The sequence below is a fragment of the Pagrus major genome, chromosome 19, assembly GCF_040436345.1.
Source record: "Pagrus major chromosome 19, Pma_NU_1.0".
Classification (NCBI taxonomy): Eukaryota; Metazoa; Chordata; class Actinopteri; order Spariformes; family Sparidae; genus Pagrus; species Pagrus major.
In genome coordinates, this window is record NC_133233.1 from 17,345,058 (window position 1) to 17,372,209 (window position 27,152).

The 27,152-nt window shown below is 42.4% G+C and overlaps 2 protein-coding genes across 5 annotated transcripts in view; both read left to right on the plus strand.

The window, feature by feature from the left end:
* Positions 1 to 620: 620 nt before the first annotated feature.
* rnf6 (ring finger protein (C3H2C3 type) 6) lies at positions 621 to 6,279 on the plus strand. The gene is made up of 4 exons (XM_073488271.1): positions 621 to 712; positions 1,832 to 1,987; positions 2,189 to 2,353; positions 2,848 to 6,279. The coding sequence occupies exons 2-4, from the start codon at positions 1,846 to 1,848 to the stop codon at positions 4,698 to 4,700; spliced, it is 2,160 nt and encodes a 719-aa protein (XP_073344372.1). The 5' UTR covers positions 621 to 712; positions 1,832 to 1,845; the 3' UTR covers positions 4,701 to 6,279.
* Positions 6,280 to 6,885: 606 nt separating this feature from the next.
* Positions 6,886 to 27,152, plus strand: part of atp8a2 (ATPase phospholipid transporting 8A2) — a 49,766-nt gene continuing 29,499 nt past the window's right edge. Inside the window, exons 1-22 of one of the 4 annotated variants that reach the window (XM_073488266.1) lie at positions 6,886 to 6,902; positions 8,571 to 8,749; positions 16,180 to 16,324; positions 19,317 to 19,416; positions 20,127 to 20,225; positions 20,335 to 20,380; positions 20,613 to 20,653; positions 22,458 to 22,531; positions 22,893 to 22,962; positions 23,265 to 23,392; positions 23,659 to 23,770; positions 24,232 to 24,400; positions 24,511 to 24,638; positions 24,731 to 24,808; positions 24,955 to 25,043; positions 25,305 to 25,349; positions 25,575 to 25,650; positions 25,756 to 25,944; positions 26,027 to 26,076; positions 26,166 to 26,235; positions 26,330 to 26,414; positions 26,596 to 26,735. In XM_073488266.1, coding sequence (XP_073344367.1) covers positions 8,707 to 8,749; positions 16,180 to 16,324; positions 19,317 to 19,416; positions 20,127 to 20,225; positions 20,335 to 20,380; positions 20,613 to 20,653; positions 22,458 to 22,531; positions 22,893 to 22,962; positions 23,265 to 23,392; positions 23,659 to 23,770; positions 24,232 to 24,400; positions 24,511 to 24,638; positions 24,731 to 24,808; positions 24,955 to 25,043; positions 25,305 to 25,349; positions 25,575 to 25,650; positions 25,756 to 25,944; positions 26,027 to 26,076; positions 26,166 to 26,235; positions 26,330 to 26,414; positions 26,596 to 26,735 — 1,977 coding nt within the window. In that variant the 5' untranslated portion in view covers positions 6,886 to 6,902; positions 8,571 to 8,706. Of the gene's footprint in view, positions 6,903 to 8,570; positions 8,750 to 15,302; positions 15,421 to 16,141; positions 16,325 to 19,316; positions 19,417 to 20,126; positions 20,226 to 20,334; positions 20,381 to 20,612; positions 20,654 to 22,457; positions 22,532 to 22,892; positions 22,963 to 23,264; positions 23,393 to 23,658; positions 23,771 to 24,231; positions 24,401 to 24,510; positions 24,639 to 24,730; positions 24,809 to 24,954; positions 25,044 to 25,304; positions 25,350 to 25,574; positions 25,651 to 25,755; positions 25,945 to 26,026; positions 26,077 to 26,165; positions 26,236 to 26,329; positions 26,415 to 26,595; positions 26,736 to 27,152 lie in introns of those variants that run through there. The other 3 variants (XM_073488268.1, XM_073488270.1, XM_073488269.1) reach the window with 3 other exon arrangements.

Genomic DNA, 27,152 nt, shown 5'->3' on the forward strand with positions numbered 1-27,152 from the left:
GCAGAATACTTTAATATTTGAAACAAGGAGGAACTGTAATCCCAAAGCACAACAATCAATGTAGCACATACTTCTTGTTTTGACATAGGCTAAGATTTATTTTTCATAGTGATACTCTCATGAAACCCAAAAAACACTGTATAATACACTCTAATGCTGCTCAGCTATAACACGAGTAAAATATTGTAAATCTTACCATTCTTTTATCACCATTTTATCATTTTCTTTTCCCTACTTTATGTTTTATCACTGGCACTTACAAGCCCTGTTTTTGGATTTCACACAGTAGCTCCTTAGCTTGGGCAGAAAAGAACTCAAACCTTTTACTTATGGAAAAGTAGTGATTTAAACTATTGAATAAAATACTTAATGATTTTTTTTTTAAAGTCTCACTTATTCAGAAACCAGTTTTAAGTGTCTCATTTGTTAAGACTTTAAATAATGCACTCCTCTCTCCTGATTTAAAGTCAGCTAGTTCCACAAAATGGAATAAAATATTAGTGAAAATGTGCTGATGGCACTTAAATGTATCAGCATTTTTCCAGCATAGCAAACTTTGAGCTATGTTTTGCAGTTTTTGTGTCACCTAGGAACTAATATAGCCAGGGAGGTTGTTTTGACGGACAGTGTAATGTAGCACCACTGGTCCCATCTTGGTTTGAGAGAGAAGGGAGAGCAAAGCAAACCGTCCATATTACCGCTGCTTTGTCAGGTAGTAAATTCCTTTTAATGTCATTGTCATCTCTTGTAAAACTTTTCTAAGGTTAAGTATTACGCTCCGTATACATTGACTGTTACATAAAACTGTTTGTCACGTTTTTATCTGAAGAGTTATTCATCCTCACAGCTCACTCGCGAGTCAGCTAACACTAGTGTCGACGGACTGCTGTTCGCTAGATGTGCTAATTTGCTAGTGCTCGGTTAGCAACTAAAGCGTTGCGCATTCAAAATGACACTTGGTATCCTTGAATGGTCCACTAAACTGACTGTTGTGTCTGGGCGATAACGCACTTAATCATTGTCTGGCGCTAACATGTCGATAATTTAATTCTGTCATAAAGCTGACAAGATTCTTTGTCTTTCCTTCTTTGCCCTGCGTTTACATGGAGGAGACCTCCGTTTAGTTTATCATGTACCGCCTTTGTAGAGCAGTGATTGGACGGCTGGCGTGTCCGTCATTAACCCTAGGCCGGTGATTGGTGGCTAACCAGGATGACAACGCCAGTTTTGTTGCTTTATTCCCCTGCTTTCAACATGGCCTTCCGTAGCTACTGTTGTAACTTGGCTAATATTAGCTCACATGAAGACTACGTTGCTATTCGGGTGTCTACGGGCTGTTTCTTACTGTGAATGAATTGAGCATTAATCCACATGTTAAACTGGGTGAATTTACGGCGCTAGTCGTCGGGCTAAACGTTAGCAATGCTAGTAAGATTACTGTAGCCTTACTCAGTCTCTTACTGGTGGTGTCTTTCGATATAAAATGGATGGCGTTGTCTTAACTGTCGTCCTTGGCCTGAGATTAGTGCCAGAGGTAATCGAACAATTCTAAATTCATTGCATTTAGGCTCTAGTTTCTAATACGTTATAGGGCGTTCATGATATATTGCTGCTTTTTTCTGTAGCTTTCCATAAGAAGGACTAATGGTCATTGGCTTGTTTTATTCTTCAGCAGCATATTTAAGTGACATATGAACATGTCCACTTTAACAATTGCATGGGCTCAGTGTGGCATCAGATCTTATTTTATGAATGCTTAATGTAAAGCTGTGTGGGTAGCTTAAGATCACACTCCACCCCTGACTGACACATTCACTCATCTGTCTGCCAGCACTTTTCACGGTGATGGACCCTCCTGGTGGGGGAGACGAACGGCGGAGGCAGGCAGAGCGTCTTCGACGGGAGGAGGCATACTATCACTTCATTAATGAATTGAGTGAGGAGGAGTACCGACTAATGAGAGACAGCAACCTGCTTGGCACTCCTGGTGAGGACAGAAACATCTTGCAATGTTAACGGACTGATTTAGATGTGAATTTATCCTTACATCACATATATATACCTCACATATATTCCAGCCACATACAAAGTATACATTAGGTCACAATGTGTCATACTGACAGTCTGCTGTCAGTATAGGAGCAGGGATAGTTCTTCTTCACTCACAGCTGTCCGTATGTTTTCACAGGGGAGGTGACTGCTGAGGAGCTCCGGCACCGTCTTGATGGAGCAAAAGAGCGCATGTCATCTCAGCCCCGTCCTGAGCAGCGCTCGCAGACTGCTGATTCTGGAGAACAGCAGGGCAGCAGTGGGGAGGGAGAGGAGAGAGGGGCTGGAGGGAGAAGAGGCACAGGTAGGGAAGAGGGCAAGGGACATGTCTCTGTCTGATCTTTCCAAATCTGGCTTTCACTAGTCATTATACCATATCGCTCAGATTAAGTCACTATTGATTAACGAATAAGCCAAAAATCATCACATAAGAATACAGCAAAATGTTTTAGGACTTGACTTTCATCATAATAAATACATAGCGCTCCCAAGACACTTTCCATTATTTAGGACAAATATTGATGATTTTTTTTAATTTTAGCTTAGCATCATCTTTGCAAGATTTAAACAAGGTTGTAACACAGTTTGTTGGACTGTTTGTCTTGTTTAGCCTGGAAGTAAATACAGTAGAAGTGCTGGCTGTGAGTAAGGTATGAAACAGGCTGCCTAAAACTGTCAGTGTTATAGGTGGTCACTGGGATAAAGCAAATTTTTAGTTTTGCGCTTTCCTGCTCAAGAAAATCGATTTTAGGTGAATACACGTTAGTTTTAAGTCTTATCCATGCTTGTTTTTTACAGGGGGAATGGAGCCTGGAGCAGAAACTTCTAATGGTGACTCATTACTGGAGTGGCTTAACACTTTCAGACGCACTGGTAATGCTACTCGCAGTGGGCAGAGTGGCAACCAGACATGGCGTGCTGTCAGTCGGACCAACCCTAACAGTGGAGAGTTTCGTTTTAGTCTTGAAATCAACATCAACCATGATCAGCCTGAGCCAGGGGAGCATAATGACACTGCGGACACTCCAGAGCTGCCAGTGACTGCCCCAAACACAACTTCAACCTCTATACGCACGGCTTCCTCTTTCTCCAACCCTCGCCCTTCAACCACGCCAAGGCCAACCCCATACCCCACCACCCGCCCAGCCCTCAGTAGGAGGATGCAGACACGGCGTACACGCAGCAGCACTACTACTCTTTCTATGAGCCCCCCTGCACTTCCTGCACCAGTGGCCGCCCCAGCTGCTGCTCCAAGGAGAGGTGCCACTTTGCACTCTTTAGCACCACCTCCGACTGTTCCCAATCCTCCTCCTGATCAAACGACACCTTTGCAACAACAAGCCCCGAATGCAGACGTAGAGCAGGGCAGTGATCAAATGTCTGCCTCTATAAACTGTCCACGTGTGTCACCCCAGTCTGTATCTCAGGCCCCAGCAGTTGGACATGAATCACGTGGCAGTAGGACTCGATCACGTGGTCGTGCACGCAGGGCTGCAGCTGGGGGCGGGGTTTCATCCCGATTGTCAAGGCGAAGCCGGTCCCCCTTGCACAGAATACCTGCTAACAGTACCACTCCTCCATCAAGTATTGGTATCAGTGGCTCTAGCATCCACACTGTTGAGCCAGGCAGTGGCACAAGCTCTGTTTCCATGGAAACAGGGGAGGCTGTAGCAGAACCTGCAGCTAATACAGAGCCAACTGTCGAGACAGGAGAACGCGAGAATGAATCGCACGTGATAGGATCAGGAAGTTCAGCGGTGCGACGGCACCCAACCATCATGTTGGACCTGCAGGTGAGAAGGATTCGACCTGGTGAGAACCGCGATCGGGACAGCATCGCCAGTAGAACGCGTTCTCGTGCCCGCGTTGCTGAAAATACTGTCACATTTGAAAGTGACAGTGGTGGATTTAGACGCACCATTTCCCGCTCTGAGCGAGCTGGGATTCGCACCTATGTGAGCACTATCCGGATTCCACTGAGGCGCATTAGTGAGACAGGCCTGGGAGAGCCCAACTCCACTGCCCTGCGTTCCATCTTGCGCCAGATCATGACCGGATTTGGGGAGCTGAGTTCTCTAATGGAGACAGAGGCTGATTCTGAAACTGTGTCACCAAACCACACAGATGCTAGTGGTACAAATAGTACCACCAGCCCAACCAGTCGTCTGAATACAAATGAGAGCGCAGCTAGCCAGGTTGGTACAGGTGCAGTAGATCAGGAGAGGGTGGGGCTGGTGGGAAGTGATGAGGAACAGGTTGGACAGGCCAGGCTCGGTGGAGGGGTAGTGAGCACCACAGAGGGACGGGCCACCAGCAGAGACACCAACAATCTGGTAGAAAACGGTACTCTACCCATCCTGCGGCTGGCACATTTCTTCTTGCTCAATGATGAGGAGGATGACGAACACCCTAGGGGCCTGACCAAAGAGCAGATTGACAATCTATCAACACGTACCTATGGTCAGGCCAGCCTGGAGGGGGAGATGGGGCGTGCGTGCAGTGTCTGTATCAATGAGTATGCCCAGGGCAACAAGCTGCGTCGCTTGCCCTGCTCCCATGAATTCCATATCCACTGCATCGACCGCTGGCTCTCTGAAAACAACACCTGCCCCATCTGTAGGCAGCCCATACTCGCAGTGCATCATGACTGACCTATTTGCTCACAAACATAACTATGATGTTCCTGGCTAGATGAACTGAGCAGACCCAAGTGGGCTTTGCATGTACATAGCGCTTTCATGGTTACATTTCTTTGAAAATATCCATTGTGTTGAAGTTGAAGAAGGTTGAACCAAAAGTGCGGAAAAAAGAAACTATAAATGCAGAGAATTAACAAAACTTTATTTTTTTAGACTCTTTGTTTTCAGCAACTTGTTTTATTTTCTTCTTCCTGTGACCTGTTTCACTGGCCTCTGTCACAAAGCTTCAGAGGCCCATGTCAATGGATGGCATTAATGCTTAAGGAGCTCCTGTAGCCGCTGCTGACTAGTCTCACTTTAACTCTTTAATGTCTGATACATGTGACGTCTCTTTGTCACAACTGGACTACCCAGATCACTTCTAGACTTGATTTATTCGGTATAAGCTGTAAATAATTCACCACTGCTTGTATTTAAGGGTTTTGAAGCAAGACGCTCCTCAACTGTTCAGAATGGAAGCAGGAAACCTTGAGTCTTTCTTTTCTTTTTTTTCTTTTTTTACAGTCACCATTTTAAAGCTTTGACATCCATTTTAAAGTGTCCCTTTAAAGTTGGTAAAGAAATGTATGATTTATTGGGATGTGTGAGCTATGAATTTAAGTTTGATTTAAGTTTTATTCTGTACATCTAATAGTGTTTGTTTGTTAAACAACAACAACAACAACAACCCTTTCCATAAACTTGTCCCATATAATTGCAATACAGAATACATTCATGAAACTCACCCACTAAAATCAGCCACTTTAAAGTCATTAACATTATCCATATGGGCAGCACAATTTCAATGAAATGCAGAAGGCATGTGATAATCAGGAATTCCAAGTTGTAATTTAGTATGAGTTGTGCAATATGGAGAGAAAAGACAGTATTGTTTGTTTTGCTGTTCATTGTTGTTTACATTGTAATGCCTGATTATCATCTCCACTTAAAAACAAAGCCTTGTTTACCATGAAATCATTGTTTCCTGTTGGTTCCTGTTGCTGTTCCAGATCCATACCCAACAGACACCCTGGGATCTGTATCATGAAGTTGCATTGAGTAGTTAGCTTGATACATCTGCTGAGCAAAAACCTGGAACCTTGTAATTAGAAAATAAAAAAAATTACAGAGTTTTTACAGTTGTCCAGCTTAAATCGTTCATGAGAAAGGTGCTGGAAAATTGATGTTTGGAGCATCTGCTGTAACTCTGGCTCCAAAACTGCATTTTCTGCTAATGAGAATCCGTTAACACTACATCTCTTTCTAATTGGGTCTGTCACAGTGCAATGGTCGCAGTCTATTTCAGTTCCAGTACTAGTGCAACACCTGAATGAGGCGGTGTTAGTAATATGATATTCCTGTACGCTTTTTATGGTTTGTTTTGACATTAACATGCACAGATATTGGTCATTTTCTAGTGTAGCATAGGTGGATTATTTAGCCGCCTAGTCAAGTGTGTTTCCACCAGGGTCACTTTGTGCATCAACAACAGAACACAGGAGCTACAGCATCTCTGCAGTTAACATGTCACTAATAAAACTGCAGGAATGACGCAGTCTAATATGTCAGTATGTTTGAGAGTGGGGTAAGTGTGTATGGTTGAATTGTGTGTGCATGTGAGTGTGTGTGGGTGCTGAAGGAAAGGTCCCAGTAAACCTGGTTCTCAGAAAGCTTCTGTTCAGCTTCTGTGTCCACCTCGGAGACTTGGAGAAGATTGTGGCCACTCAGTTAAGAAGTGAATATTTATTCTGTTCCTATTTAATAAGATGGAAATCAACTTTTGAAATATGAATATGTATTATGTTACAATGTGATGAGAGTAAATGAAACAGTTAAGATAAATATGTTACTATGTAATAAAATGAAGACATGGGTTTTATTCTCTGCTCCTTAACAATGGAATAAAATACAGCTTTGTTATGCCTGGAAATTGGTGTATGTGGGTCTATACGGTGTGTGTTGTGTGTGTGACGCACCACTTACGTACGAAGGGAACCGCGCGTTTACGTCACCTGCCGACCGTGCTAGCTACCAACAAGTTTTAGTATGGCGAAAATGTTTTAAATCAGCCTTTCATACTAATGTATAGAGAAGTAGTGTATTTTTCTCTTAAAGTCATTTAATAAGTATCTGAACGTCATGGTAGCTGTACGTCATGGAGAACAGGTCGTTGGGGTGAGTGTTAAGCTAGCTAAATACTCAGAACGTGTATTTGCATACTGTAACTTTTAAAACTGTCTTGTAGCCTACCCACCAAGTTTAGGTTAACTTTAAACGAAGAAATGATACAGTATTTCTCTCACAAAATGATAAGATGAATTTCCAAACGAGGTTTATGCGGGCTAAACTTTAAACAGTCGATGCTTCTAACTTAAATTTAATTGACTTTTCTCAACTGGTGCGACTTAACATTACGTTTTAATTTTTCACTGTTATCACCTTTGCTTTAAATGAGTGGTAGGTATCAAATAAACTCCAACTTATATACGGGAAAATTGATTAAAAACTCGTTTATTTGAACTGTACTCTGAATCCAGAGGCCCGTGCGCGCACGCATCTCATCATCCGATGCGCGCCCCCGTGGGCCAGGCTCATCGGAACTGGCAACTGACGTTTGACAGTTGCCCTTCAAAATAAAGGTTTACAAATATTTTTTTTTTAGGTTTTTAAAGTAGTTTTTGCAAGTAGCAAATATTTTCAACAATAATTAACCTGTTGCTTATCGTCTTAACTGGTAAACCACTTACTTGATTTAGAATAAAACAGTAGTGTCTTAAATATTACACATTAGAAAGATTGGCACACTTAATAATCTTGAATTTATATCACTAATAAGCCAATTTATGAAAAGTTCCTCTAAGGCTATTTAGATCTACAAACTGTCGACTGTGGCACCTTTACCTTTCCTGTTTCCTTTAGTCTGATCTTGTCAGGGCTAAGTATATAATGTTCCTAAAAATAATTGCCACCAAGGGAATGTTGTAGAATGTATGTGATTGTGGATGTTCTGGTAATTGAAAGCTATTTTGCTCTAAAATATTACTTTTAATGAAGCAACCTATAGTGACTATCTTAATCGTTATTTTACTGCATATCTTTAAAGGATAAGTTCACCCAAAAATGAAAATTAAGTCATTATCTTCTAACCACCATGACGATAGAAAGTCAGTTGTGGTTTCATAGTCCACAAAACATTTGTGGAGCTTCACAGCAAAACAGCTTTGCAGCAATCTCCTAAACAACTGAAGTAAATGAGGACTTGTGTAAAAACGTAAAACAAATGACAGGAAAAAAAACATACAAATTTAAAAAGGGTGTAAATAACGTCTTTTCAACTCAATTCGGGATCTGGAATTGGAAATTGAATTGCACCTGACGAGCGGTGTGGAGCAGTATTATGTTTGATGTTGTTGTTATTTATGTTTTAAAATAAGTCCCCATCTACTTCAGTAATTTAGAGTGCTGCAATGCTGTTTGCTGTGAAGCTCCAAAAATATCTTTTGGACTAGGAAACTTCACCTGACTTTCCAACTGCATGGAGTTCAATTGATAATGACTGAATTTTCATCTTAAGGTGAATTCATCCTTTAATCTAGCCAATGTGGCCAAACCTAATCCTATTTATACATATATATGTATATATATGTATATATATTGTACCACAATCATATTAATTAATTATATTGCAGATTGCATTTCCCGTCTTTAGTCTAGTGTGCTTTATTTTGAAAGCAGAGACGGAAGTAGCACATTCTCTACTCTATCTGACTTGACTCTGTGCTGAAGCTGCCCTTCATAATATTACCTCCGCCGTCCAACCGAGAAATAATGATCCCCGTGCAGAAGCAGCAGCAGCAGCAGCGACGGCCGCAGCCTGGGCCCGGAGCAGCAACCCCCTGCTCTGTCGGTGAGCCATGAGCATGCCACCGCTCCGGCCTCCTCGTCCCAGCCTCACCGACACTCGTTCCCCACCAGCAAGATGTATTTCAACCGGAGAGCCAAGAAGATACACAGCGAGGGAGGTAAGCTTAACAAACAACATTAAATCACTGCTCGATCTGGGTCCTGCCCGCCGCCTGATTCGTGACATGTCAATATAAAATCGTGTTTATCTCAGTGTTAATAATAGACCTCTTATTGCAGAGGATATAGCGGCCTGTAGCCTATATAATCGTGCGTATCTGATATGTGCTTGGCATAATAACGGGCATCGGTGCTGTCGGGGACTGCGGCAGCATGCATGTGGGGTGACTTGCTGTACCGGTATTTATCCTCCAGCCTCGCTCATTTTCTTGGCACCGGTTGGGGATGCAAGGGCAAACAGACTGCAGGTGCTTGCTTCAGGAAGCACTGTCTGCCCTTTGTAAAAAGCTGTTTTTTTTTTGTTTTTTTTTACAGATAAATGTCCGTGCTGTGCCTTAACATCACGAAAAGATAACAAGTTTTTTTATTCTTGATAGGATGAATGTGAGTCTGCTGTGTCACCTTATCACTGAGGAATGTTCTGTTTTTCGCATGGCATCATAATGGTATTATATAATTTTGTTGCAACAGCCTCCTATATATTGAGCTCATGAATCGCATAATATGGCATATTTTCGCCCGACTCGCCTAAATATGACGATTTGCTGAAATTATTTTACGTTATTCCATATCTAAATATTAGTAATGTTGTTTTTTTTAAACGTCCAACTCAAGCTCCTATAGATCAGTCCAAGAACAGCCTATTACCGCGCCGACTTAAAAAACACGTGACCGCTTCTGAGCCCGTCCGGAAATGAAACTCTCACCTTAAGTCCCATCCACACCCAGAGCGTCATGTGTTGCAAAGGGATGGCTCAGGCTGTTGCACTCAGATGCTATATGGACCAAGCTTCGTAACTGAAATAAATTATGACAAACTGTATCGTGAGGGCTATAGACTCACTTGTCTTGAAAAAAATGCCTCATATTCTCCTCAGAGTAGGAGCTGGAGAGAGGATGGGATGTATGATTTCACATATGGCAGGCAAACAGACATCGGATTGGATTGTCCTGGAAGAGAGGAGCATGTGTTTGGTTCATCCAGTGGCTTTTAATAGTGACTGGCACATATTGTCAGGCTGCATTGCTGTTATGTGTGTGTGTATGTGTGTGTGGCTACATGCCTCATGCAGCTTCCAGAAATAGAAAGCAGGGCAAATTGTGAGCAGAGATGAGCGCCAACTGGGCCACACTGTCTTCAGGCGAGAATTTCCCAAATATTTATTTGTTGTGATTAAAATATACACCACTGAATCTTCTTGACACTGGGGCAGCACAGGTTGAAGCTTTACTTTACTTTACTCTGCCAGTATAGTATTCAAAAAAGTACATAACTCTTGCTCATAACACTTTTACTCATCATATTTCTTAGTTTAAAATAGAATATTAGAGGGCTTTACAAATGACTCACACCGCTGCTGTCAGTTGTTTGTTTTCATGTATATCCTGTGAAATTGACCTTGCTAAGTGGCAAAATTTCAGTTACGAGATACATTAGTTTCCTTCTTGTTTGTACCAGAACACTTAATGTGGGACTTTTAGTAACTTTAGTGGAGACTTTTTTGGTTTCATAGGGTCTAAAAAATGTACAAGCGTGTTTACCACTGCTATATTTAAAGCGCAGGATGGATGTCGAGGGGTACTCTTGTATGACTGTCAGTCAGTAGGTACATGTGTTCGCTCCTGGATTCTCCATGCTGCCTTTACTGTAATCTCTTGGAGCTTGACCTCTTGATTCTTTGTTCGAATTAGCGAGCTGCACATCCCTGGTGATGACGTCTGCTGCTACCAATCTGTCACATTTACTCACACACTCTCAAACACATTCATACACAGACTTTAATTTGTTTGTATTTAAATTGATCATAAATAGTGGGTGATATACCCAACATTTGAATATTTTATTGTGTTTCTAATAGCACCTTTTACACATGAGTACTCACAAACACATATTATACTTTAGAGAAAAAAGTATTCTAGCATTATGTCACAATATGACGTAAACAAACTGTAATTAAGATGTCTTACAGTATTTGCAGATCGTCTTTGACATCTAACAGGATTTTATTTGAATATAAAACCGCTTATTGTCCCAGTGTTGGTGTGTCATGGCAGTGTTTATGCGAGTCATGCAGCTCAGCCAACTGTCAACAATACATCTGCTTTGGGAAGATAATGACTCGTCGTCATGGCTGCTAAGCTACTGAAGATGCCATTTGGGAGATAGAGGGAGGCCTAATAAATTGCAGCATGGAGGTATTTACAGAAATTGGACACTGGGGGGCCCTCTTGGGCAAGCTACAAGTCTATGTCTGTGTGCAACTCCTCAGGCTCATATTTTTCATATGCAGGCATGAATCTCATCTCACTATAAATGCCACCAGAGACAAATACAAACACATTTGCAGTCCACTTATTGGCACATGGATGTGTTGTATGCGGTATGTGTATATTGACTTGTTGTCTTGTGTGTGTTGTTTTTTCCCGCCGCGGCCTCTCTGGCGCCCACAGAGCAGTTAGTGTTGACCACCATTAGGCAGGAGGCTTCTGAACTACAGGACCCAGGCCAAGGCGCCGGCGCTACCATGCGTGCCTGCCTCACAGACAGGTTTGACAAAAGTGAGTTTGCTCGAATTAGACTGGATGACGCCCTATTTGTGTCCAGAGTCCCAAGGTGCATGCGGCCATGCGCAACAGCTAGGAGCAGGTGTCTACCAACCCCCGGCCCTCAAGAGCTACAATGTCTAGTTACTAACTAGAATGCGCTCTGGTTCTTGTCGGTTAAGACATGATATTACTGCTGTGGACTCTGAATAATGTGTAGCTCCTTTGGGCCTGGAGTGATGAATGCTGAAGAGGAATTAATCCTCTCACTGCATGTGCTTTTAGATGGTGGGGTGAGCACTTATGTCAAACCATGCTGATAAAAAAAAGTTATGCGATATGCACTGGGGTCTCTGAGAAAACTTTGAACAACAATACATAAGCATGCTGTAGAACACAACTCATGCATGTATGGACATGGCATGCCTGAAGAGAGCATGTACATGAACACTGCTGCATGCATGTATGACACATAAGTGACTGTCAGCTGGATTTAGAGAGGAGCCAGGGGAGTAGCTGCATGTCGGGGCCTTGCATGTTTTCTGTCATTAAAAGTTGTGTGTTCACCTGTGTGTGTGAGAGTGTGTCCATAATGCAGTGTCAGTGTGTGTGTGTTTGTGTGTGTGTATGTATATGTGCATATGCATACATTATTGTAACGTATGTGTGCTTGTTGCAGACTCACCTGTAGGATTATCATGTTATGGCTTAGCTGCAGGTGAAGTTGCAGAGCAGACACAGAGGGGATTATCATTGCTCGCTCACTTGGCTCATAAGAGGCTTTCTTGCCTTACCTCCTACTCTGTTACGATGGCAAATGAACCCACTGGGACGACTTGAGACCATGTCAGCCAGGACCTGCATGTAGGGCCTGCAGGTCAACTCGGAGACCGGGACAGCCATGGGACGTAGAGGTCAACCAAGCAGAAGATGCTCTGTTGGTAATGCTTTGCTGACCACACAGCAGGATTGTAGGCTGGACAGAGGAACACGGGAGAGGATGCTTTATGTTCTTTCAATTTAATTGAAGTTTATGTAATGAGTGAGCTGGTTGTGGTTTACTGTTAAGCTCAATAACATTCTGACAGGGCCTGTGGCTGTTAAAAGATTTAAACCTGAGAGCCTGCTGTTATGGGGCAATGATTCCAAAAACCTTGTGGCCATGTTTCCAAGAGTGGAAGACAAAACATGCTGGGGTAAATTATGCATATTTTATGCAATATACTTTGAATTACCATGCACATTCATCAGCACGAGTGCATTTGCATCTAAAATGTTTTGACAGTTTTTCGGATAATAAAATTGAGGAAACAGCCAGAGTATCTATTCTCTCGCATGGCTTGTGGGGGTGAGAGCGCTTCGACAGCTGTGGATAATTGTAGCTGCTGTACTATAACTGCTGTTATGATTAGTAGCTATTTCCTTTCTGGCTCATTGAATCCGTGGGCAGGGTGTTTGGAAGACTCTATTAGACATGATTGAATTAAACGCGTAAGCATCTCAAGACCTATGTTTGTGCCATTTAAAACACAATTCTGGCAATCGCACTAATTGACACAGCCACTGAGGGAGACACCGTGATAGTGGCTGACATGCGAGTTGTTTGTTGAGTGAAGGCTGGATCCCAGCAACAAGGCAGAGTGTCTGGTGAAATATGCTCTGGACATACTGGAAATTTTAGATGAATTATGCAGCCTGTCACTATCCATTATTCAGTAGCCTAGCCTGCTTTTTAACAGTTAAACTTTGGCCCCATGCCAGGGCAACTTGTGCACAGCCAAAAACACAAAGTCAGTACCCCATATTAAGATATTATGAGGCTCGTTATGAATGAAATCTTCTTCAAATAATATGTATCATGGAATTAACTGCACATTGCCCTTGTTCTACTGGAAAAGATTTTTTTTTCTGTCCACTGCATAAAAGGCTTAATAGCTGGTTAATGACAGAGGTATTCACATTGGAAAGACAGAAAAAAGGCTTTTAAGCTTCTCTACATAATGGAACAAAGTTTGGCTAATTAATGCATATGACTGTTTTTAAGAAAGGGGACACATCTTGTTGAAGCCTCACCAACCAAATGGGTAGCTGGTAGTATCTTGCTAGCAGGGAATGAGATCAGAGTGTTTGTTGAGGTCGGATCAGTCTAGTCTTACCTGTTCTGGCTGCAGGTTATCAGACCAATGTGGTACCTGTCCGTCTAGCCCGGGTGCTTCATGTGTAATTGACCTGGCTGTGCTCTGCTGGGGCTTTGTTGCTGACTCATCGTAGGTGCATCAGTAATGAGTTACGGAGGTGACTGCGTCTCCACTCCATCAGAGATGAGTAACCGAGGCATTGATCTCCTTAGAAATTAATCAGAGCTGAAGTGGACTGCTGAGAAAGACATTATTGATCTGCTTGGAAAGCTAGAGGGGTTAAAAAGTGGAGGTAAAAGGTAAATAGTTCAACAAGAACAGAAACAAGCAACAAGGCATAGAAAAGGTATCATGAGGGAGGGAGAATGGTGTTTAAACAAAAGAGAATTGCTTCATGATAGTAAAGTATAAGATGACATTACAGGTGACAATGTGCCCTTGGTGTACCTTTGACCTTGTATCATCCTTAGTCATTTCCTTACAATCAGTCGTTATCTTGATTGACCCCAGTGCCATTTGCAGTGTAGAGTGCTGAGCTATGATTGTGACTTATAGCTCTGCTAGGTTTGGTCCGGAGGTAATAGCCTGGTCAGAGATATAGAGATAAGAGACAGACTGCTTATTATAATTTTGCTTGTATAGACTTTGACCCTTGCTCCCTGCTTTGCGCTGACACTTTGTGGGCTGGTGTAGAATAGCACTAGCCTAGGTTTGAGTTTCTAACAGTGTTCAGGCTCGTTAAATGTAAAGCAGGTTTCTTTTGCAAAGGAAGAATGGCAATGAAGCATGCTACAATAAAAAAAGTTTACCTCTGAATGCCTCCCCTTTCACTGCACTCAAAAATGATCTAATTATCATAGCTGTTTCCTGTAAAATGCGCAACTTAAGGTCTCTTTCAATGGAAAAGTGGAAGTCTGATGTGTCGATAGTGATGATGGCACATCTAGTAGATAAGCCTGACTGGCCTATGTCTGGGTCATTTTACAATTCCTCGCCTACTTTAGATCAACAAGCTCGCTTGAGTGGAATATAATGATATTAACTTAATTTTGTTTATCGATGAAGGGAGAGAATTACCCGTCTGTTGTGAGAATGCAGTGCCGCAGAGAGAGAGTTTCAGGACTGTGGAAATTCAATCTGCTGAAGCCTGGCAGTGCTTATTCTTTTCTTAATTATTTATGCAATTAGCCTGTTGTTGTTTTCACTTACAGACAGACACACACACACACAATGTGCAGATCCAAAGAAAAGCTATAAATATCCAATCATCCAAGAATTACAATAATCCCATAATACATGTCAGAGTGCCTGTTGTAACATTGTAGTTATACATTTGAGCTCACTGTATAATAACAGTTGAGCACCATAGGCGTACTTAAAGGCTTTGTGGCTATGGTGTTATCAGAATAACGAGGCTACCAGATAAGCAGCAGGCTGTGAGACATAAACTATCTGCTTCTATGCAAGCTAACAAGGGAAAGAGCAGAAACCTGTAGTAGTTGAACGCTGCTGTTGGACAGGCATCGGAGGGAAAGCGGACATGAAGTGATCTCCTGATGGATGGCTCCTGCCTCATGGATGTCATTTGACCCATCTGTGGCTGACCACAAGACCTCAAGGCGATATCAGGCTTCTGGCCCTTTAAAAGCGGAGCCCCGGCTTGCCCCTCCGCAGCACTGAAGGAGCTCCATATGGCTTCCTCTTGTTGTCTGGACTTGCAGCAGTGAGCCGCTCAGCATCAAATTGCAGGGAAGAGATCGTCCCAATCGTGCCCGATAAAGGCTTCCCGAGGCGGCAGGTGGCCAGATGACACGGCAGCGGAGCTTGGCGGGCCAGCATCTTTCACCAGGGCCGGGAGCTTCCTCTTCAGCGAGGCCGAAGGAGAAGAGAGGAGGCACGGGCACGCTGCTGCATCTGTCCTCGCCCAGGTTCGCCGTTGTTGTACCAGCTGAGTAAACTGTGGCGCCAAGACCTGTTTGCACTGCTCTCACTTTACCACAATGTCCCTGCTGAACTGCACTTATTATCCCGTGATTAGGCGCACTCGAGGATGAAAAATGCCCTGCTCCTGGAGCTCATGCGGGGGTGAATGAGCGGAGATCACGACGCTGTAAAATGGTTGGAGATGACAAAGCCAGGGTGGCGGGCAGGCAGGGAGTCTGCAGAAGAAGCGTGCTGCATCCTCTTCTGTCACTTTAAAAAAAAATAACAATCATTTGTGCCTGTAGCTTAATGACAGCCGCGACTTGCGCCGGGTCTTCTCTGTATTACATATGAGCAAGTTGACGTGCTGATAAAACAGACAAACCCGGCGTGTTTGTTCGCCATTGTGCATCCCTCAGCACATCCATTATACGCGGGGGGTCCCGTGGGCGTCGCGAAACGCGCGTGTGTGCATTGACGGTACCTGCATAATAATACTGAAAGACAAGGGGGGCAGTTTATAACGGGAAACGTCATTGAATCGACCCCGCCGGCTTCAGCATACATCAGCAGACAGTAGCCTCTAGTACTAATTGGTCGCCTTCGCTTTTGAACTGTAAACCACGTCTCCAGTCTGTGTCTCTGTCTCTCTCTCTCCCTCTCTCTGTCTCTCTCTCTGTCTCTCTCTCTTTCTGTGTCTCACTGTCTCTCACTCACACTCACTCACTCAGCCTCGCCTCTCTCCCATCAATCCAACGGTGCAGGACCTGCTTGCTCCTCCGCCGGTTACCGCAAGGCAGATGATGAGATGTCCGGGACCACTTCCCAGGCGGATCCCGTAGACGCCTCGGCGCGGACGGTGCTGCTCAACCGGCCCCAGAATACCAAGTTCTGCGACAACCATGTCAGGTAGGTGCATTTACCGACTGCATGTTTTGCTGGGATGCATGTTGTGTGGCTTGTATGCACTGAAAGTCTTTATAAATAGCAGCCTAATGAATGAACAGCCCGCAGACTAGAGAGAAAGGAGACCACAAGTTTTAATCATAGCAAAGTAGACCTATCTCTAGACCTATGAAACCTCTGCTCATCTTATCTGACAGTTTTTCATTATTTTGTGTTTATTCAGAGAGCTCATACAGACTATATTTACTGTAATATTTTTTTTTTTGCCTGTAGCTTTTCCAGGGAGGTCACAGTGAAGGGTTGGCTTGTAGGGATTAGCTGTCTTGCTATGGACACTCCGGCATTGTTGATATTTGCTCACGGGGGTTTACACCCATGTTGTCGGGTTGAAGGACATTACAGCCTGTTTGTATGTTTATCTTCCCGGCATGCCATGTGCTCTAATTTGGACTTTGGACCACTGAGGTTTCTCTCTCTCTCTCTCTCTTTAAGATATTTCCCTTTTTTGAGCTTTGCCTTAAATCACAGCAACTTAAAATATCTTGTTTTAGTTCTATGAATACTACGGGTGAACTCTATCGATAAGGATTTTTAATAACTCATCTATTAAGTTTGCAACTCTGCAGCAGTGGTAAGGCATATATCACTGCCTGAAGTCCACCTGTGAATCTCAAAGGAAAAGTGCTTGGCTTTACAACTTAACATGGCCGTGTTGCTTAATCAATGCGCCCTCATGAATGTTTAAGGCTGCCAATAAAAGTAAAGTAACCACACTTACATTTGTTTATATACATTACAGAAATCACTTTAACTGTGTCTATCTGGTCCAAAGTGTGTTTTGTGTTGTTTGAGAAGTAGTGAGGGGTCATGATAGAATGAGTGGTCCTGAATTTCACAGAATAAAAGCTGTCTGATCTGATTCTCAGACCTTGGTCAAAGGCTTGAAGTGTGATTTTTGTAGTCATGGCTGTCTGTGGTCTGAGCAGCTGAGGCAAGAAGTGCACTACAAATCTTGGACCACACTCTTTAATATTAATATTTCACATGTTGTGCCGGTGTGTCTTGGTTGCCCTCCGTGGTTAAACACTGAGCAGCCGAGTGGATTTCCTGCTTGTATGCAGTCATCTGTCATAGGCAGGGTCATGGGCACGGCCAAATGGCACGTACTGCAGTGGAGGAGTCTCCTTTATCAACATCCCAGCTGTCGCTGGCATATTTATTGGCTCAGTCGGGTCATAAATACGAAATCACAGCCAGGCTAAAAGTATTAGAGTTTGATTCAGACAGATGCCAATTTAATTAGTCCCCTAATTTTTTACCTTATATAATTCCTATTTGTATCTACAAACTGTGCCTGGCGCCATAGGGACACAAGGCTCATGTTCTCATGAGTTGAAGGCTTGTCATTAGTCAGTTGACATTCAGTGGTCTGCCATCATTGTCAGGAGATTCGATTTCACTTTTAAAAGAGCCTATTTCAGCGCTACAAATAAGATTAAGGCGGGTTCTGCCTGGCTCATCTGATTGGATCACATGTGTTGTTCTGCCCCCGCTGCATGCTGATTGGAGAGTCAAAAGCACTTTCGCTCCAGAGGCATGCCCTTCGATGTCCCTGTGTTCCTGTAACTCTTTAGTTTATGTTTTAAAGGTTCAATATCCCTATTGATTTTTCAGAGATTAAAGCCTTGTAGCTTTTATCTGTACACTCAGCTCACCTCCTCTCCACTCCCTCTGTCCTTCACGTCCATATTTTATTGTATGGAGTTGTTTTCTACAACCTGAGCATTAGTGCTGCTCTGATGCACACAAATGAAGCAAAGTGTTGCAAACCTGCTCCATTATTCTTGAACATGATCATTTCTTTTCCGGATACTGCACCAAATCTACCTGCCTGTGTTCTTCCACTCAGAGGGATGACTCCTCTCTGACTTCAGCCCAGTGTTTTCTTTTGGCCTATAAGTACATGAAGAAAACTGACCTTTTTTTTTTAATAAAAAACATGATGAAGCCACACAGCAGCAGGAGAGAAACACCCCTGCAGCTAACAGCTGCTAACACCACCAGCAAGTTGGACATCTATAGTATGAAAAACAACCCAGCCAGATGTTTTTTGCCTTTTTTTTCTTTTATGCTTGGTGCAGTGGTGCATGTGTGATTGTCGTGTGTGGAGTCTGGTATCACTTGTCTTTGATTAGATTAAGGCAGCTTTATCTGCTGGATCATAGGTGTAGTATCACTAACCCTGAGGTATCTCGAGCACGGGGGTCAGGACATTGAGTGTGTGTGTGGCAGCTGTTACTACACTGTTTCGTGTGTAATGTCCTGCTCTTTGTGGTTTTGTGTCTGTGTGGAAAAAGCGGTTATGGGTTCATCTCCTAGGAGATTGTGAACTGGTTTTGTGTTTGGCCATTTAGTGCATTCTCGCACACAAACATGTACTATCCATTAAACGAAAGCCATTGCAGGAGCTCTTACTTTGCACTCAGGCCAAACAGGAAAAAACAAGGCCAGCCTTGACTTGAAGGTTGCCTTTTTTAATTTATTTTTAGGCTCTCTAAAAGCTCTTACGGTAGCTCCCCACTATATAAAGGCTAATCGATAGAGTTGTCTGATCAATACAGTTGATAGACAGGTTGAGATGCCAAGGATTCTTGCACCTATCATCTGGGGTGCTGGGGCTAAATTTAGATATTTGGGTTAAATATATTGGTATACTTATAGGTCTGATGTGTGTGCAGCCCATAATGGCTCTGTTTGCCCTCCTCTGAGCACAATTGAGTGTTTCTAATAGATTTTCAAGTGCCACATTATAGAAAGCCAAATGGAGTCTGTCGTTATTCTGCCTTTATGCTAATGCTGTTCAAGAGTGTCAGTGTAGAAAATCGTTAGCAGACGATGTATGCACGTATTCCTACTTTTGCTAAAGTTTCTTTGGCTCTGCCTCCATCTGTCTATATGTAAACAAATAAAGTTATCTTCTTGTCTTCTCCTGCAGTACCACCAAGTATGGGGTGCTCACCTTTCTTCCCCGGTTCCTGTATGAGCAGATCAGGCGGGCTGCCAACGCCTTCTTCCTGTTCATCGCACTCATGCAGGTAAACCCCACGCACACAATGGCAACGGCTCGGTGTGTTGTTTGTTTGGTTTAACTTTGATTCCACGGCCCACACAGATCCATGAAACGTTTGTTTTGAATCTTTCCAGGATTACCACTGGCCCAGCTATTTTTGAAATACTGAGTTATGGATCATTGAGAGTCGTTTTCTAGATGTCCAAAACTCAGATTTGGTAAATTTTCTCAGAAAGCCAGATGGAACAGAATTCAAGATAAATATGAATCATTAATATTTTACAAATGCGTCACATCACAGGGTTGTGCCAGAATGAATATATCAACATGTATTTAACAGATATTACTAATTTACTAATTTGCACAATTAAATATTACATGTTGTTTTAGAAGATGATCACTTATACCACACTGAAGTCACTACCTGATTGGTTGACAGTATTTTCTTTCTTTTTTCTTTTCACTATATGAAAATCATCATGCTCACATGTCTCTGTCTGACCATCAAGTATTCATAAATACTGCAATGTTGAAATAAATGGCTGTCTCAATGGCTCTGCTAACAGTATCAGTGTGCAAACTCAACTGGTTATTCTGAGTAGCTAGCCTTTGGCCTTAATGTAGTAACTGTTTATCTGTGCCATTACTGTAATGGACCATTATGGATGCTTTAGGCTACTCAACATTCGCTAGTAGCAATGATTTCTGAGTGCTGCTTCTCTTGACTCTCCTCAGCAAATCCCTGATGTATCACCGACCGGTCGCTACACCACACTGGTCCCACTCATCTTCATCCTCACTGTGGCCGGGATCAAGGAGATCATAGAGGACTATGTGAGTACCACATCATAACTTGCTACATGGGCAGAGGTTACTACTTTTTTACTTTTAAAGTGTCTGAGAGAGGGACTTCATATGGTTATCTTTATCTGTGTCTTTACAGAAAAGACACAAAGCAGACAACACAGTGAACAAGAAGAAGACAACAGGTATGGTCTGCATGTATGTGTGCTTGTTAATGTACATCATCTGTCTGTGGATTTTCCATGAGTGTGCTTGTGTCTATTTGTGTGGGTTTTGTTTTCCTTTCATGGCTGAGTGAATAGCTGTTGTCTGTCACTCACTATAGTGCGGACCCCAGACAAAAGTTTAGTCGCTATGAATACTGTATGAGCGCTGCTCTATAGGCTGACTGATGGCTGTGTTGTCCTTGTCTCTCAGTGCTGCGAAACGGAGCCTGGCAGACGATCATCTGGAAACAGGTATCACTATCATCACAGACCTCATCTTTGTTACTCTGTCGCTCATCACTGCTCTTGTCATTCTCTTTGCTTCACTCGGTCTTACAATACAGCTTAATGTACTTTATGACATGTGTGATTAAATTTGAGCATTTGAAAAGTGCAAGCTGAAAAGATACATTTCTTTTGATCACAGAGAAAATAGTAAGTAAATTAGCAAACAATCAAGTTAAATAAAATAGTTAAATGACATGACACAACTACATGTCACATATTTTTACATTGTCTTAGAGGAGTTGCATTTTTGTCTCAATTCCACCTGTTGTGCAGTGATTTCATAGGTTCTCCTCTTTTAGTTTCCAGGATTATCTTGTGTTCTGCTGCTTGTCTTTACTCAGTCTGTGTTTGGTCAGGATCTGTCTGCTTTGGATCCCTGACAGTAAAAAGATACTCTTCCAATTAGTATTGATGTTTTAGGACCAGATAACAATTGAGTTTGCTTGTTGTTCTTTGGCTTGATTAGTCCAATATTCCACATGGGCACGTCTTGTTGGTTGAATTATTAGATTTTCTCTGTTGGTCTGCAGTTCATCTGAACCCCTCATTCTTACGACCTGCTTCTTCCAGTGCAGTCTCTGCCAAATTAAAGTTACCTGCACAAAATGAACCCTGGGTTGTCTCAGTACAGTGCATGTTCATGGTGCAGTATGTTTTCTTGAGATCTGGTATTCCTCCTGAGTGTACTCATTAACTGAGCTCCAGCTGTGTACAGTCTTGCTCCAGCAGGTCAAATCAAATCAAACTTGAGTCCTTTTAATGTGGGGGACAAAAGTGTAGTGGGAATTAGACCCCTTTGTTACTAGGATCAGAACAGGTGAAGGAATTTGTACAGAGCTGCCTTGTTAACTCAGTAAGTAGTTTCCCTAAAATGGCTATTTTAGTTGAGAGGAGAACTTTTGTTGCACATTTCACTGGATTTACTACTTAATTTGACTTAAACGTGCAAAGATTCCCCTTGAGCTTCCTTTGCCCAAAGGAATGTCAAACGTTGGAACGCATCGGTAATGCAGCAGTAAACATTCTCTGGAACCAAGCTAATGAAGTGTGTAGGAGTTCATTTTGTCTCTGTACTGGGAAAACAAGTCTATGGCCCAAGATGTCAGGACAACAAGCAACCTGAAGAGCTGCACTGACTAGTTTACACCAAATCTGATGGCACACGCTGGCTGTGTTCGAGCTTGTCTGTCTCTCCTGATGAGGCAAAAACACACACAAACCTCAGTTTTGTGATTTTATCATTTAGTGCTGCTGTCTTTGTAATTGTGCAATCCAGAGAATGTTTTCTCTTTTGTATGTTCATGCTTTTGTATATATTGCTATTGAGTGTCACAGTATTTTTTCCCAGGATTAAAATCGCTAAAAATTGACTTTTAAAAATCTACAGTTTTGTAAGGCTAAGATTTTCTCTCCCTGAACTAAGTGAACTTGTGAACTCTTCAACTTTGCCTCATTTTTGTCCTTTCCTCATTCTTTCTCTTATCTGCATGGTCTTTATGTCTTATCCTGGTCTGCCTTTGTTGCAGTCCAGTTGAAACAGTTTAAGCTATGCACTGCCGTGCTCACTGTCACTTTATCTCAGGTCTTCCTCTCTCTCTATTGGCTGTCTCTCGGTTGGTCACTTATTAACTTGCATCTTGTTTCCTCTCTCTGTCTTCCTCCCTTACCCCTCCTATTACCCCTTACCCTCTGCCTTAACACCCCTCTTTTTCTTTCTCCCTACCATTCTTTCTCGCACGCTGTTGCACTGCTGCATCCTGGCCACAAGGTGGCAGTAGGAGACATAGTGAAGGTCACCAATGGCCAACACCTTCCAGCTGACATGGTTATTGTGTCCTCCAGGTCAGACTGTGTGTTTGAGTGTGTGTTGTTTGGGCACATTTATGTGTGTTTGTCTGTTAATGTACATGTGTTCTAATCATTTATTGTGTTTTATGCTACTTTTTAGAGCCGTATGATAATTTTCATTGTCAGTCAATCTATTCACTAGTCCTTTGATTAATTATTTAGTCATGCAGTATGTAGACCAGCAGATAGATAATAAGAATAACAATATTAAAAATCACATGTTATTAGTACAAAAAGTATTTTTTACTCGATTATTCAATATTCAAAATTGTCATTGACTCATTTCCTTTTGATTGATGGATGAATGATTTTAAGCACTACAGTGTTTTGATGCGACTCTGCCTCTTCTCCACAGCGAGCCACAAGCCATGTGTTACACTGAGACGTCCAACCTGGATGGAGAAACCAACCTGAAGATCAGACAGGTATGGCACAGAAGCAAATCTCTGTTTGTCAGATTTCTCAGTGGATTGATAGATTCTGCACATGGTCAATGAGGAATGTGGCTAAAATAAAACCTAATCTAAAATTAAGTTTAGATACAGTATTTGTATACTTTGATTACTGCGATGGGTCACCAATGTTAAGAAGCTGCTTGCTGTCTTGAAAGGAGGTCAGTGTTCTAGGTTGGAGTAGATGGTTGGTGTTTTAGAAACATCAATCCCTGTTGACTAAAAGTGCTCCCTCAACAAACTTTCCTTGACTTGTCTTGATAATTTTTTTCCAGGGTCTCACGCTCACTGCTGGTGCTCAGACCTTGGAGGATTTGATGGCTCTGTCTGGCCGTCTGGAGTGCGAAGGCCCCAACAGACACTTGTATGACTTCACTGGTACACTGCGGCTGGAAAACCAGAAGTAAGACACACACACATATACTGATCAGTTACTGATTGATGCTAGCAATTGTATTGTCAGTATTATAGGCAAATTCTTTTTTTTTTCTTATAACATGTTAGTATAGTACTATGTTGATGAAGGTTCTCAGTCATCAAGGTCATGGGAATTCTAAGTGCTATATCGTAGGCAACTGGACTTGACAAATAACTAAAAAATGCAGGTTGCCCCAAATCTGCATTCATATATAATGTTTTGTTGCTTATCACCTCTCTTGTTCTCCTCAGTCCAGTTCCTCTGGGTCCAGACCAGGTGTTGCTGCGCGGCGCCCAGCTCAGAAACACGCAGTGGGTTGTGGGAATTGTTGTCTACACTGGCCATGACTCCAAACTGATGCAGGTAAACCCATTATCTTGTCTGAATTGAGTAGACTGTGTATGCTGTGTCTTTTTTCAAAACGCCTGAGAGCAAAGGAATTTTGGGTTTAATTTGATGATTTTTTTTATACTTTGAATCTCCTTTCCTTGTTTAGTTCAAAGGGAATAGTTAAGAGCTTTTAATTGACTGTGTGGAGGAGCACATCCAAGCTGAGTACTTTTAATCCTCCCCCCCAGTGCTTGGATTGCTGACACATTCTTCTGCCAAAAATGATGAAAATAGATTTAATGTTAGCTTTGTGTTTGTAATTGTGTATGCCTAATTAAATTAGTGAGGCAGACGTCTTTTAAAGGGTGCTGCAAGTGGAGTTTTTCTCTCCAGGGAAACCAGTGTAGCACAATTAAACTTATCCAGCACTGTCTCTTTGTGAGTGTTTTTGAGTTTTTTAATTAGTTGTATTCATTGACCTCTTCACCTCCCAGAATTCTACCAAAGCACCGCTGAAGCGCTCTAATGTGGAGCGGGTGACCAACATGCAGATCCTGGTCTTGTTTGGCATCCTGCTGGTCATGGCCCTCGTCAGCTCTGTAGGTGCTGCCATCTGGAACAGAGAACACACTGAAGAATCCTGCTGGTACCTGTCCCGGGCTGGTGAGAACCCAGACACATACCACATTTCACAACCTAAAACTTAATGAATAATTAGGAATAATGCACAATTTAAAGATCAGTAATTAAGTGAATATTGTGTGTTTGTGCAGGTGACATCTCCACTAATTTTGCATATAACTTGCTGACATTCATCATCCTGTACAACAACCTGATCCCCATCAGCCTGCTGGTCACTCTTGAGGTGGTGAAGTTCACACAGGCCCTCTTCATCAACTGGGTATGTGTGTTTTTTTGTAATCCATATTGCTGTCTTAATGTAAGTACTAAAAAATTCCTGATCGCTTTGCTTGCGTTTTGTTTTCCCCTCAGGACGTGGAGATGTACTACTCCGAGACAGACACACCGGCCATGGCTCGAACATCCAATCTTAATGAGGAACTGGGCCAGGTCAGTTCCTACTCCTCCTCATAATCAATGACTATAGACTAGAAGTCAGAATGCCCAAAATAACCATTACATAAACGCTGAGTCAGTACATGCCTGGTAAAACGTTCTGAGTTTACTTTTTATTGTTTATTGTCTGTATTCTCCAGGTGAAGTATCTCTTTTCCGACAAGACAGGAACTCTCACCTGTAACGTCATGCACTTTAAGAAGTGTACCATTGCGGGGATAACATATGGGTCAGTCATCTATTGTTTGTACATTCATCTTATTTGTTGGCTCTATCTCTGAAAGTAGCCACCTACTAAAAGAAAATTAGCTCAGAATGCCAATCGGTTCACTTTTAAATGAGTTTCCTTTAATCCTTACTTGTTAAACTAATTAATGTCTTCGACTAACCAGTAGTAAAGAATCAGCTGTTATCTTGCATGCATGATAAAATGAACTAATCAACTCATCAACTGATTCCTTCTGCAAAACAACCTCATTCATCACTGCAGCCACTTCCCTGATCTTGACTGTGATCGTTCAATGGAGGACTTCAGGTTTGTGACCTTCTCCTCTGTCCTTCTCATCCGTCTTCCCCTGTCTAATATTCTTCTCTTCGTTTGAGGCTCTGCATGCTTTGAGAAAAAAATGTACTGTGCATGCTTCGTTCAGAACCATAAAGTAAAAACTGACAAAAATTCCCGTATTTTAGCCTGAAATGCTATTTGAATGCCAAAAACTAAAGTAACTCCAGTCATGAATAGCCTTTTCTTGTCTCACAGCAATCTGCCATCCAGCAGCAATAACTCTACAGAGTTTGACGACCCAGCTCTTATCCAAAACATCGAGAAGAATCATGTAGGTGTCTCTGAAGCTTTTCTCATATTTATAGCAAACATACTCTGCCCAAAAGTGAATAAAGGATACTGTTAAAAACCACTCTGTTTGTTTGTACGTGTTCAGCCTACATCACCTCAAATCTGTGAGTTCCTGACAATGATGGCAGTGTGCCACACGGTGGTCCCAGAGAGAGAGGAAAACCAGATCATTTACCAGGCCTCTTCACCAGATGAAGGAGCACTAGTCAAAGGAGCCAAAGGGCTCGGCTTTGTCTTCACTGCAAGAACCCCGCATTCAGTCATAATCGAAGCTGTAAGTGTGTATGTGTGTGTTTTACTGCTATAAGAGCTGCTTTTTGTAAAGTTAGGAGCTGACATTTTATTGTGCGTTTCAGAGAGGAAAAGAGATGAGCTACGAGCTGCTGAATGTGCTGGAGTTTTCCAGGTAATACTCCCATAAATGTTCTTCTCAGTCAGTAAATAACTCTGAAATATAAGACTGTTTCGAAACTAAACCCTCTGTTTCCTTTACAGTAACCGCAAACGTATGTCTGTGGTGGTCAGAACCCCCGACGGGAAGCTACGCCTGTACTGCAAAGGAGCTGTATGTTTATCTCATCATGATTTTAATTCAGCCTTCTGAACGTCTTTGAACATTTTTTATTGAAAGCTGAATTTCTCATTTTGTTGTCTTGCAGGATAATGTCATTTTTGAACGTCTGACTGAGGCTTCCCAGTACAAAGAGTTAACTGTTGCTCATCTGGAACAGTTTGCAACTGAAGGTAAGAAAAAGGAGAAAAGACAGAGGGAGAGGATGTGATGTTTAAGTGTCTCTCTGTTGTTTGTTTGACTGGATATCCATTTATCATTTTCAGACTGCTCACTCCCATTTAAAAAATAATAATCTGTTCCTGCTCTATGATTGCACTGATTGATCGTCTTACCCTCCTCCCATCTGTCCAGGCCTGAGGACTCTGTGTTTTGCCTACGTGGACCTGGAAGAAGAAGCCTACCAGGAATGGCTAAAGGAATACAATCGTGTCAGCACAGTGCTCAAAGACCGCGCTCAGAAACTAGAGGAGTGTTATGAACTACTGGAAAAGGTAAACACACCATCTCTTTCTCTGTAGTGATATGTATTGCTGGCCTCTGACCTTTTATAAGAGATGTATTGGTGAAAATGAAGTGTCTGGAAGTCTTAAAATATCCTTTTTTAAAGAGTTAAACAGTCTCAAAAAGTCTGCCCTACAACTTCAAGGAGGACAGGTTCATTTTTTAATGAATTTCCTTTTGTCGCAGATATAAATTTCAATAGAATTCAAAAATAGATCGAAATCAAAGCAGAGACCTAAAAGAACCTAATTCGGCCTGCTACATACTTGACTCACACACACACAAACCCATCCTTCATGTTTGCCAGCAGGTGGCAGAGTGGCTCCACTGATTCCCACCCTTCAATAAACACAGTCCTCCTTCATAAGCTGCAATACACAGTCACATTTCTGTTTAAGGTGTCTTTT